A 13,823-nucleotide genomic window follows, 5' to 3' on the forward strand; every position below is an offset into this window, starting at 1 on the left:
CAAACTATTAACTTTTCTTTCATAAGTTCCATAGAAGTATGGCAAAACAAACTTCCCAGAATATCTTCCCTTAATTGGGAAGAGCTGCTTCTGCCCTGCTCCAAGCACTGCTTTAACTCAGGGTTTTAATTAACCAGGACTGGATTTCTCCTAGGATAGGAAAGGGCCTTTCAGGTTTCACTCCCTCCTATATCCATGCCCTCTTCAAATTCATTCTCGTCAGGAAGACTGCTCATCTCCCACTCATTGTTCAGGTATTCAAGGCTGTTTCTCCACCCATTAACATCAGACTGTTCCTCCCAGCACCCTCCTTGCCTGCCTGCCAGCTCTCTCATAACATACTTTCCCTGAGGACCAACTCCCGGGTTTTCCCCCCAAGACTGACTGGGCCAGGTACTATACCTTCCTGGGATTAGACTTTCCCTGCTGTGGAGCTGGCGTCCTGCAAACATCCGAGGTTGGGGAACAGGCACTCTGGAGAAGCTGGAGTCTTGGTGTGTGGCTGGGCTCTCATGATTAGAGCCCGCTGAGCTCCCCTGATGACTCTGCCTGTTTCCTATTTGAGGCTGTTTGACCTGCACACCACGAGTGCTAACCCCACCCCCCTCCTGGGCTGGTTTTATGTTTCAGAGCTTGAGGAAAGGAGTAATAGGGGGAATAATTGGTTCCCAGTGCCCTCCCCCTCTGACTCTTGGGCTGTACTATGACCTGCCTCTTCTCTTCCCCTCCTGGCTGTGCCGGCTGCCCAGACTCCATGCCAGGTTTTCCAGGGACCAGGGCTGGGTGCTTGCTGGGTTTAGTAGTTCTTTTAGCTGGGACAGGAGCTTCCCTGTCACAACATCCAAGGAAGGGTGGGAGGGGGGATATTTTTTTTACCCTAATTTTGACCTTTGAGTATTTGTATTTGGGGTGGGTGGGAGGATGGGAAGACATTATTAATTTGAATAGGGTAAGGCTATTGGAAAAATCTAAGTTTCTGTTTCTGTGTTGTTTGAATAATCATTGGGTGGGTGGGGATGGGTGGGAGAAAATGGTTTGATTATGTATATTTGTAAGTTGAATGTGCTTTTGTTGACTAATTGTATGTTACATTTCTGTTTATTGCAATATTACAGTTTGGAAAATCAATAAAGAATTTAAAAAAAAAAAAGTAAAATGTTCAACACATAACCTTATTTGGCCGGATAAATTATTCCATAGGGACATCCCTGCAAACGTGAACACGCTCTTTTCTGTAGACACATAGGGGTCCTTTTACAAAGGCGTGGTAGCGGTTTAACACGCGGAATACCGCGCGTTAAACCGCCTGCCGTGCTAGTACCTGTGACGAGGCGTTAGGATTTTAGGCTGCCGTGGGGGTTAGCGCATGATGAAATGTCTGACGCGCTAACCCCCGTAGCGCGCCTTGCTAAAAGGAGCCCATAGTTTACACTCATGGGGGGGCCGACATACTAGTTTCACACTACTAGCAGATCGCAAGGCTTTCCCAGGTTTATATATCTCCTAAAGACCTTGAAACCAACAAGGTACTTTTCGATGTAAAGTTTGATACACCAGCAAAAATCCTTTAAAATGAATCCTCTGTTCAATCAGCAACAAGTGTAGTCTTTTTAATACAGGGAGTAATATGGGACGTTCTTGATATCTCAGTAATCAATCTGGCTGCATAACGTAACATACCTTTTGGTTCGATGTGGTTCACAAAAGAATAAAAACTGAACTTATTCAGTGAATAACTCATATCAGTTAACATGATCTTATAAACTCATATTACTCTACAATAAATTTGGAATACAAATAAGTTTTCAACAACTTCCTGAAGTTGAGACTAAAACCAAAGGTTGGAACTCAGAATCCCAATGGGGAGCCTGACAGGAAATCTGCCAATCTACATATATTTTATACAAATACTGTATAGCCCTTTACAGAAGGAAACCCCCCCCCCAAAAAATGAAGGGCTGTGCAAGGAGCGACCTAATGTGGTAAATAGAAACTGGTCGGTTTGGTACTAAACCATGCAATACTTTAATACAGGATGCCAGTGCAATCTCGGTCGTATGGGGTCACGATCTGATTTTTTTGTTTTTCAGATTAAAAATTAGGTGCACAACTGTATTTTGAATGATTTGCAGTTTACAGAAATTTTTTTTTTTTCTCATTCTTGCTTTATTCCAAATTTCGTTTAATGATAAAGTGCACTAGACTGCCTTTCTTAATAAAATGAAATAGATACGGCTGGTCTGACTTTCAAAGCAAGACAACAGGCTAATTTATTACTCACCTCTAAATCTTCAATGCTGTCAAACATACGATGCCCTACTCTGATAATACATATGGTTCACTCAACCATAATGAGCTTAAGAGTTATTTGAAAGAATCAATTCAGGAATCACAGCACCTCCAGCTTTCTGATAAAGCACCAGTGACGATGGCCAAGATGAACAAAATAGGCATACATCCTGTATTTCCTTTTTTACCAAATTTATTATTTCACTGGACAACAAATTTTTCCAAAAGTTTTGCTTCCTTAAAACAAACTAGTGATTACCATATATACTGGAACATAAACTGCTCCAAATATAAACCAAGGTAACCTTTTTCCCCCCCCCAAAAAAGGGAAAAAAAGGTTAGAAACCAAGGTTAGAAATCTGGATACGTGAGCATCGTTTGTCAGGGATCGTGCCATAAGTAATCACTAATTTTTCAGTTGGGGCTGTTTTGAGTCCAATAAAGCTGAAGGAGAGCCGACAAATATTTTCCTACTTGGGGCCACGAAATGATGTTGATGAAAAAAAACAACGAACCCTCCTTAACATCTGGTAGGCTACAAAAGCACTTTTTAGATATGTTATGAATTTGATTAGTCAAAGAAAGAGTAAAATCTAAAACAAATCCAAGAATTCTGGATGAGAATTCTATCTTTAGGGAATCATCCGAATTTAATTTTACAGATAAAGGTAAATGGTGTATAACGGGGCCAAACCAGAACAGTTTGGTTTTGGTGGCATTTAACGTCATACGAACTAAGGAAGCCCACTCGAAGTCTGGAGATACAGGAATTAATATCTACTATTAAATTTGATAATGATGGATCAACTTCAAGTCAGATAAAAATATCATCAGCGTATGTGAAAATCGATTCCGAGATAGAAAACAACTTTGTTTTTAAGGTGTTTCTGCTATTGATCAGTACTTACCTTGCTTTACACGGTAAAGCATCGTTAGGGACTCATCTGTGGTTAAAGCCGTAACATGCAAGTTATTCACCGTCATGACGTGATCTGCCAGTGAAGTCAGCTCATGAAAATGAGTTGCAAACAAACAGAAGGAACCAATTTGGGTAGCAATGTATTCAGATATAGCCCACGCCAGGCCAAAGCCATCGTACGTGGAGGTCCCCCTTCCCAGTTCATCAATAATAATTAGGGAATTCTCTGTTGCTGATCTGAAATAAAAACATGGCTTATTTAAGCTGAAGTCAAGGATTCATTCTGTCAAGAGAACTTTTTTTTTTTGTTTGAAATAATTTTTATTGAAACAGACAAACAAATAGAGCTGCACAGCTACTTAGCAAGTTTATTACTGCTGGTCAAAATATACAGAACATATGTTGGAGAAGGTGTCAGGTCAAAAGCGCGCCGGGACAAAGGCGCGCCCAGACAATTGAGCGCAGTGCGGAGGTGCGCGCCGCAGAAAAGTACTGTTTTTACGGCTCCGATGGGGGGGGCACCCCCCACTTTACTTAATAGAGATCGCGCCGCATTGTGGGGGCATTGTGGGGGGTGTGGGGGGGTTGTAACCCCCCACATTTTACTGAAAACTCTCTATTAAGTAAACTGGGGGGGCTCCTCAACAAAAACCCCCGTCGGAGCCCCTAAAAACTGTAATTTTCTTCGGTGCGCGCCTCCGTCTTGCGCTCAGTTGTCGGCGCGCGCCTTTGTCTTTCGCGGGGTTGTCTATGAACCGTTGTAGAATGACAGAATGCAGTATCTAGGCTTTTACAAATTAAAAAGAATCTGTACAGCTGATTATTGGTTATAAGGCAATACCGTTTGGTCCATTTTGTAGTCATGTAACAGAGACCACCTTAGGGCTAGAGACTTCTAGTGCATGACTAAGAGCCATCAAATTAATATCACTTCTGAATTTCCAATTTAAAACACATACATACATGCATATTTATTTCTTAGTGTCTCAGATGCCGAATAAAGTTTATGTCAAACAGTTCTGATGGGATGGTACCAAAACAATATGTCATTTCAACTATAACCATACTGCAGTCAAAAATAATGTGGAAAGTTCATAAATACTTAAAACTACCTAAATCCAGAACTGTTCATGTGGCTCTTACCTCAGGATGGAGGCCGTTTCTAACATTTCAGCCATGAAAGTGGAGACTCCTTTGAGTTGACTGTCGCCTGCTCCAACTCGGGCCAGGATACAGTCCACAATGCTCACCTCTGCTGAATCACAAGGTACAAAGCATCCAATCTGGGCCATGAGAACTATCACTCCAGTCTGGCGGATGTACGTTGATTTGCCTCCCATATTAGGGCCTGGGAAACAAATGATATCCAGAAACTAGTCAAAAAAAAGTAGGCGTACTTTCTTCCTTTTCATTTCGAGACCCATACTTTTATTTTTTTAGGGGTTTATTTAACCAGCTCTCAAAAAGCGGAACAATTTCTCGGAAATACCAAACTTCTATTAAAGAAACTCATAACTATTCAAACGTATACACTTCTCCCTCCGTATTCGTGGATTCAGCAATCACGGTTTTGATTATTCACGGTTTTTAGCTTGCTGGCTCCTCCCCCCAAATTATGTCAGCTTACACAGAGAAATCGCTGATTCCAAGTGTTTACAGAGAAAATCGCTGATTCCCAGCACTATCTTCACCGCATTTTGCCTCTCCCTCAGGAACAGGCCAGGTATCCCACCATGTTATTTGCGGTTTCACCATATTCACAATGGTTTTTAATATTAAACAGTGAATAACATATGAAAAAGATATTCACAGTTTTTCTGTATTTGCGGTTCTATTAATCCCCTATCATAGCGAATATGGAGGGAGAAGTGTAGTATTATTTTTTTCCCAGCATGACACAGGGCAAACCTGATGTATCAAAGCATGCCTTATTTATATTAAGCCAATCCATAAAAAAAGGTACCACTTTACAGTCTTGGGTTTTTGTTTACTTGTCGGACAAGTGTTCAATACTATTGGAAATACAAATCCACTTTTGAGGAATTTTTCAAATTGACATTGTAGAGAAGCAATACAAGAAAAATAAAAATTAAGCACCTAAAAGGAGTAGACATGAAACTGAAAACAAAATGGTAATGATACTAAACACAGGCTGGCACTCATATAATTACAGGGTTTTTTTTTAAATTGATAATTTCATTTAACATAAAAGTAAAAGGCAATACAAAATAACAATAAGCAGGAAATACTAATAGTCATTATCCTATCAAGCCCACATTATGAGGAGCGAAGGAAAAAGAAGAAAAATCAAACATGAAGTGAATACACATTAGCAGGCCAATTTATACTTAACCCAATAAACCTGTAGTGAGAGAAAAGGTAATCATTTCTAGGATTTCTCAGCCTTATTCGAAATAAATGTTTCCAAATGAGCTGGGTCTAAGAAAACATAGGAATCTGATCCCCATGTTACCAGGCATTTACAAGGAAATTTTAAGAAAAAAGTGCCTCCTCCCAAGACACCAGGCCTCAGGAGGAGAAAAGCCTTACGTCGAATTTGAGCTTGCCTGGAAACATCTGGAAATACTAGAATGGTTTGACCATCGAAAGAAAATATGTCTTCAAAATCATCATCTTACGTTCCAACTGACACATCAAGACCAGTAAAGTTGATCTTTTTTGTTATTACATCTTGAGAATTTTCTAGAAATTTGGTCAAATCAAGACTATCTTGAACAGCTTCTTTTATACCTGGTGGAATATCTAATCTAATCTAATCCTTAGGTTTGTATACCGCATCATCTCCACGTTCGTAGAGCTCGACGCGGTGTACAGTAGGAGAAATAGGAAGGAACTACAACAGAGGGTTAGAGGTATATTGTGGAGTGTGTGGCGCAGTGGTTGGATCTACAGCCTCAGCACCCTGGGGTTGTGGGTTCAAACCCCGCGCTGCTCCTTGTGACCCTGGGCAAGTCACTTAATCCTCCATAGCCCCAGGTATGTTAGATAGATTGTGAGCCCACCGGGACAGAGAGAGAAAAATGCTTGAGTACCTGATTGTAAAAACCACTTAGATAACCTTGATAGGCGGTATATAAAATCCTAATAAAACTTAAAACTTGAAACTAGAAGTGTGAAGAAAATTTAGAGGACTTGGGATGCCAAGATATAAGAGTTTCCTTGATTCCTAAGTTGGAGGGAGACTTACATTTTTTGAGAAAAGTCAGGTTTTCAGATGTTTGCGGAAAATTTGGAGAGAGCTCAAGTTCTGAAGAGGGGAGGTAAAGTTGTTCCAGAGCTCAGTGATTTTGAAGTGGAGGGAGGTCCCTAGCTTTCCTGTGTGGGAAATGCTTTTTAGCGAGGGGAAGGATAGTTTTAATTTGTGGGAGGATCTGGTGGTATTAGGGTTTGAGGAATTCCAAGAAAGAGGGATAAAGGGAGGGAGGATACCATATAGGATTTTGACAGCTGTAACAATTCTTTTACATACATTTTAAAGAATTCCCTTGTAGACAGAAAGTGAGTCACGGGAATTAGTTTTGACACATTATTTATTTGACATGAGATTTTGCCTAACACAACAAATCCCTCAAGTGTAACATTATAGATACAGAAGCTGTAGCAAATCCTATGCTGTCTTCCTATTTTGTGTGCTCAAGAGTGTGAATCCAAGGAACGACCATAAGTCCCAACAAAAATGTTGCGGTCTTTTCTGTAAATTCTAATCACAGCACACTAACCCCCCCCCCCCCACACACACACACTTCCTTTTACAAAGCCGCGCAAGGGATTTTTTTTTTAATCGCAGGTTGCAGCGGTAAAAGCTCCGACGCTCCAAGGAATTCTAGGAGCGTCGGAGCTTTTATTGTCACGGTCGACGATAAAAAAAACACCTAATGCGGCTTCATAAAAGGGGGGAGGGGTAAGAATACTTACAAATATATCAGCGAGACACCTTACACCTTTTGTCTGACAGCAGCAGGAAAAATGATCACTTTCTAAGGCAGTGTCAGAAGTATTCTTACCGCAAAAGTCACTGAAAACTGCACAGCCTTTTCTCCAGGGACCGTGATATATAAACCACATGAAAAATTCCCTCTGTAGCTCAGCAGGTGTGCAATGGCCAGTGTAAATTATGCAAAACTTTTTATTTGGTGTTTGGGGGCACTGAAATAGCAAAGCCTGAAGAGGCCATGAGGGACACCTGCTCTGTTTCATCCCCCTCTCTTCTTTCTTGTGCTACGCTGTAAACAGATTTAACAATCATCACCCTAATTATGGAAGCTTGGAGATAATGACCACTCAAGACAGCAACTCTTCTGCCTCTGTGTAACGTATAACTATCACTGCTGTTCATCTATTCTCTCTGAAACCTTTTTGTGCTGTGCTCCAAATCGCTGGAATTCGTTTGCCTTTGTTTTAAAAGGGGAAAAGGATAAAAGCTGGGTTATTTGATCAGTTTTAAGACGTACTTTCTTTTTAAATCTCCGATTAAGCCTTTGGAGTGGATTAGAGGTTTTGAAGTTTACCTTGTTTAGTTTTATTTAGATTTTTTTTTTCTACTTTATTTTAGAGGTCTTATCTACCTCTAACCCTCTGTTGTAGTTCCTTCCTATTTCTCCTACTGTAAACCGCGTCGAGCTCTACGAACATGGAGATGATGCGGTATACAAACCTAAGGATTAGATTAGATTAGATTAAGTACATTAGTAGTCATGTATGTTGGCTGTCTGTGTATATTTAATGTGACTGTGTGCTCATGAATTTTTTTTTTAATGAACGGAAATTTATTTTCTATGATTCACTGCACAATGCCTTGAGCTTGGAAATAGGTGGCTAATGAAATTTACATAAATAAATAAGGGGAAGAGGAAACGAGTAGCAAAAGACAGTCACAAATGATTAAATTGACAGCATTCATATATTTAAAACATTTGACTTTAGATGAGAAAGTTTCTATGCACAACTCAATACGTCTACAAATTAAAAAAAAAAAAACAACAGCTTACCGTATTTCCCTGCACATAGGCCGCACCCATGTATAGGCCGCAGAAAAGGGCGGCCTATGTTTAAAAACCATGGTATTAGCCGTGGCTTATCTTCCGGTACTCCCCTGCCTTTTCCATTCATCCCCCACCCTGGTACCTTTTTCGTAATCCCCCTCGCTGGATCGCAGCTCAGGTCTCCAGCAGTGCAGGGCAGCCGCAATCTCTTCGGCATCCACCCTGCCGCCGCACTGCCCGCTGAATGGCCGACATCAGCTCTCGTGAGAACTGACCTCAGCCACTCAGCAAGCGGTGTAGGGGCAGGCCGGATGTCGAAGAGATTGCAGCTGCCCTGCACCGCTGGAAACCCGAGCTGCGCGCCAGAGAGGGAGCTTACAAAAAAGGTACTGGGGTGGGGGGCGGGGAGATGCTTAAATATTTTTATATAGGCTGCCCCATATAACTAGGCCATGTCCCATACACGGGTTTGAAGATGAGACATCATTTGAAGGTAGCGTTTGAGCTTGTTGGCCGATAAAGCCACACCCAGGTCTGCAGATCATTGTGTGCTTAGGTGTGAGTAATCGTAATCTGGCAACAATTCCAGCAGACTTTTATGTTGGAACCTTAAAGGAATAGAGTTTTGTGCGTCCAAGCAAAGGGCCTTCTTCAGTTGTTCGTAAGATTCTAATATCAAAGATGCGGAAGGCAAGGAAATAAGTGAAATACTTTAAAGTTAATCTCTGGGTAGTTTAAAGTATAATAAGTATATTAAAATAAGTATTGTGGACCAGTAACGAGATGAGCTATTGTTGAGCGGTGAGTGGTGTCGCTGAGGTCCGGAAGAAATTGGACTTGGAGAAGACAGAAATATATTGCTAAATCTATTGTCTCCAAGGATATATTAGTATATCCTTGGATCTCTTCGCTCTACTGATCAATGTTTATTAGCTGTTCCATCTCTAAAAATCATAGGCACTAGAAGAGCAGATATATTTACTGTTGCCGGTCCACAAAGGTGGAATAAACTCCCTCAATTTATTAGAATAGAACAAAATATTACAACATTTAAAAAACTTTTAAAAACATATTTATTTAAAGATGCTTTCGATTTCTAACAGTTCATTTAAATTTCTTACGTTTTGGTATTAACGTTTAAGAAGTGTGCTCGAGCTACCTTGTGCTACCTCTTTTACCCTACCTTTTGTTCTTTCCCTTTATTCTTACGAAACCCGAAATTGTAACTTTTACTTTTCCCTTTCCCCTCAAGTAAGTTTTAATTGTTTTTATGTTATGTTAATATAACTATTATGTTAAGTTTCTTATTTCTTTTTATTATATTATGTACATCGCTTAGAAATTGTAATAGGCGATCCATCAAAAGATTGAATAAACTTGAAACTTGAATATAACATTATCATCTAGGGAAGAACGTACAAATTTATGAAGGCACTAGATCAGGGGTAGGGAACTCCGGTCCTCGAGAGCCATATTCCAGTCGGGTTTTCAGGATTTCCCCAATGAATATATGCATGAGATCTATGTGCATGCACTGCTTTCAATGCATATTCATTGGGGAAATCCTGAAAACCAGACTGGAATACGGCTCTCGAGGACCGGAGTTCCCTACCCCCTGCACTACATACTAGGGTGGAGCTAATGGGTTAGTACAGTGGCCTGAGAACATGGGGTACCAGGTTTAATTACTCAAAACATAGATGGTACGTGGAACAAACAGAAACCTCAGATACCTATTTAGGTTCCACTGATATACACTATCAGCTAAATAAGAAGAAAAGGATCTCAGAAACCTTCTTAATTCACGATGAGTAGCAAAACCGAATCAAGATTTACAGGTTCCACGTTTCTATCATCAAGCCTAAAAAAAACCTCTCTCACTACAAGCCTTTTTACTTTTTAATGCTTTCTTAATATGTGAATTTTTACATTTTCATTGGTTATATTAGTCGACAGCCCACACTTCTCTTATGCGTGGCAGGCAGCCTTAAGCCTGATGGGACCTGTTTCGCCGGCCGCATCAGCTTCTTCAGAGGATCACTAATGGCTGCTTTTAATCTGTGCTCTAATCTCAGTGGAACCTATATAGGTGTTTTGAGGTACCAAGTTTAATTCCCACTACAGTTCCTTGCGACTCTGGGCATTTCACTTAACCCTCCATTGCGCCAGGTACAAAATAGGTTCCTGCATATAATATGTAAACCACTTTTGATTGTAAGCACAAAGGCAGTATATCAAATCCCATCCCCTTGCCCTTGATAGCTAGACAAAGGTCTTTTACCTGTGATAATATGGAACATCTGTTTGTCTTTCTCAAAGATGATGTCATTGGGGATGAATGCTATCTCATCCTGAACTTCAATGCAAGGATGTCTGGCAGCCTTCAGGACGATTCTTCCTTGCCCTTTATCAAGGATGACTGGACGTGTGTAGGGAACAGGCGCAACATTTGATGCATAAGCAAAACTCACAACAGCATCCAACTGAGCAATCACGTCGTTCAGAGTCTGGATTGGTTCCATGTAGCCTATTGAAACAAACAAAAAGTTCCTCCATATACGTAGCTATGTTTTTGATCTTCCCCAAATACCTCTTGTTAATTTTCTGTAAGCTGCTAAGAATGGCTGCTTCATCTTAGCTCACCTAGCCAACTCAGTACAAGTGTGTGTCTAAACCTAAAAAGATAAAGTACCGTATTTTCACGCAGATCGGAGAGAGCGAGACCAGAAGGCTTTGGGCATGCGCAAATGCTCAAAGCCTAGTCCAGCCCAGCACAGGAAGAAGGAGGATTTCTCTCGCACCGCCCAGCCCAGCCCAGCCCAACCCAACGAGGGAGGATCTTCGGGCACTGGCACTGGCACATCCTGTGCATTGGTGCTGGTGCCGGTGCCCAATCGGGTAAGAGTTGTCTTTGCGGTGCTGGGGGGGGATGTAGGATCGCGAGGGAGGGGGGGTGACGCGAGTGGGGGGGGGGGAGGATGCCGGTTTGGAGTAGGCGGGAGGAGGTTTAGCATGCGTGGTATACGCGTGTGCGCACTATATTAAAATTTTATTACATTAATTTCTGCTCCCCGCGCGCTATACCCGTGTGCACGTTTTACATGGGTGCATGGTATATGAGTGAAAATACGGTATTGCTTAAGGTCCATGTTACTGTCCTATGTTAAAAGAGACTAGCAGATGCAATTGCCTTCACAGAGAAGGGGAGAATAAATTGCTCCTCATCATGACAGGAGTGGCCCTACAGATGATAATGAAAAATTGGGACAACTTGAATTATAGTTTTTTGGTGGGAGTCTGTATGTCAAGTTTATAAGTTTGAAAACATTTTTTTTCCATGCAGAGGGGTCATCATAATAAATTTAAGGAAATTTGGGGCCCCATTAAGAAAATATTGCAAATTATGATATATTAATATTAGTTCCCTTTGATTTATGAAAGGTTGCACATCCAGGAAGGGAAGTGGGGGGAGGGAGAGTAGGAGGCTGGGAGGTCGGGTTTAACAACTTTATAGTATGTGATTGGAATAGCGTGCATTTTGATATATTACCTGTTTGTTCACTTATGTATTTGATTATAAAATGAATAAAGAATTTATTAAAAAAAAAAGAAGGGGAGAAACAGTATACAATATGCTACAAACGCCTTCTGCTTTTTCTACTTACAGTGGACGCTAGGGTCTGGCAGCAAGTAATTTTGTTCATTGTGAAATGAGAGAGAATGAGCTAGAGGAGTTGTCTGGTGACAGGGAGACAAGAATAGGGCAGGAACAGCAAAATCTGAATGATGAATAGCTGGGCAATGTGTGGAATGTTAAAGAGTGGAGGCGTGGTCTAGTGGTTAGAGCATCTGCCTCAGCACCCTGAGGGTGTGAGTTCGATTCCCACTGCAGCTCCTTGTGACTCTGGTACAAAATAAGTTCCTGTCTAAAATACGTAAACTTTTTTGATTGTAACCACAAAGAAACAGGGGTCTATCTAGTGCCATCCCCTAAAGAGATAGCTGAGAAGGGAGTCTATTGCATGTTAAAATGTATAGCGCTACCTACGCCTTTCAGCGCTATAGAAATTATACATAGTAGTAGAACAACTGGAAAAAGAAGAAATCAGCAAGTTCCTCTTTGTAAAACAAGGACAAACATAGGTCAAAAGTCCAAAGTGTTACTGAAACTGTGGATAAGAGAATGGCATGGGGACAAATTTTTCCACATCCCCGCGGAAACTCATTTTCCCCGTCCCTGCCCCATTCCTGAAAGTTCCATCCTCATCTGCATAAGCCTCAAACACTTTAAAATCCTAAGTAGCAACATTCTAGAGCTCAGACTGTGATGTCATAATGCCTCATTCCACCAATGCCTAAGCTCCGTCCTCATCTGCACAAGCCTCAAACACTTTAAAATCCTAAGTAGCAACATTCTAGAGCTCAGATTGTGATGTCATAATGCCTCATTCCACCAATGCCTAAGCTCCGTCCTCATCTGCACAAGCCTCAAACACTTTAAAATCCTAAGTAGCAACATTCTAGAGCTCAGATTGTGATGTCATAATGCCTCATTCCACCAATGCCTAAGCTCCGTCCTCATCTGCACAAGCCTCAAACACTTTAAAATCCTAAGTAGCAACATTCTAGAGCTCAGACTGTGATGTCATAATGCCTCATTCCACCAATGCCTAAGCTCCGTCCTCATCTGCACAAGCCTCAAACACTTTAAAATCCTAAGTAGCAACATTCTAGAGCTCAGACTGTGATGTCATAATGCCTCATTCCACCAATGCCTAAGCTCCGTCCTCATCTGCACAAGCCTCAAACGCTTTAAAATCATAAGTGTTTGAGGCTTGTGCGGTTCAAACTAGAGAATGACACAGGGACAAATTTTTCACCATCCCCAGCGGGGACTCATTTTCCTGCTCTGTCTCCACAAGTTCTTTTCCTATCCCTGCCCCATTGCTGCAGGCTCCATCCTCATCTGCACAAATCTCAAACACTTTATATTATAAGTGTTCAAGGCTTGTACGTTTAAGGCAGAGCTTAAAGGAATGGGGCAGGGACAGGGACAGAACAGTGACAAAACTTACGGGAACGAGACAGGGAAACCGAGTTCCTGTGGGGACGGAGATAAATCTGTTCCCGTGTCATTCTCTAGCACTCTGTATTCTCCATAATATTTTATTCTCCTCAGTTCTCTGTTTCTTCCAGGTTTGCTCTAAATGCCTGCAAGTTTGTTTTACTTTTCACACTCTTCATTGAACAGGGGATCCTTACTTCCATGTTATTTTTCAGTTTTCTTGGTCATAGGCATTGTGGTGGTGGTGGTGGAGGGGGGGGGAATTCATTAAAGAACGCCAAGTGCATTAGCATGTGCTAACTGTTAAAAACACCCCTTATATTCCCAAGGGCATCGTTACCGCAGTGTCGTAGCAAGGGTGAGTGGCGCTCCTCCCCGCCCCATGTGCGCATGCCCCCCTTCCTTTTCCCCAGACTTTTTTTTTTTAAAATTTTCCAGGCGCGAGCAACCTCACGAATTTGCTGCCCGCATCATGAACTGCTATCCCTCCGACGTCACTTCCTAGGTGCAGGGCCCGGAAGTGAATTCCGAGAGTGGCGACACCGAC

General features: G+C 41.5%; 1 protein-coding gene across 1 annotated transcript in view; it reads right to left on the reverse strand.

Moving 5' to 3' along the window:
* MSH2 (mutS homolog 2) overlaps positions 1–13,823 on the reverse strand; it is a 259,559-nt gene that overhangs the window by 26,932 nt on the left and 218,804 nt on the right. Inside the window, exons 12-14 of the mRNA XM_033936364.1 lie at positions 10,493–10,738; positions 4,352–4,556; positions 3,198–3,445 (exon numbers count right to left, since the gene is read on the reverse strand). Of these exons, the coding sequence (XP_033792255.1) occupies positions 3,198–3,445; positions 4,352–4,556; positions 10,493–10,738 (699 nt within the window). The remainder of the gene's footprint in view (positions 1–3,197; positions 3,446–4,351; positions 4,557–10,492; positions 10,739–13,823) is intronic.

Source organism: Geotrypetes seraphini, chromosome 3 (assembly GCF_902459505.1).
Source record: "Geotrypetes seraphini chromosome 3, aGeoSer1.1, whole genome shotgun sequence".
NCBI lineage: Eukaryota > Metazoa > Chordata > Amphibia > Gymnophiona > Dermophiidae > Geotrypetes > Geotrypetes seraphini.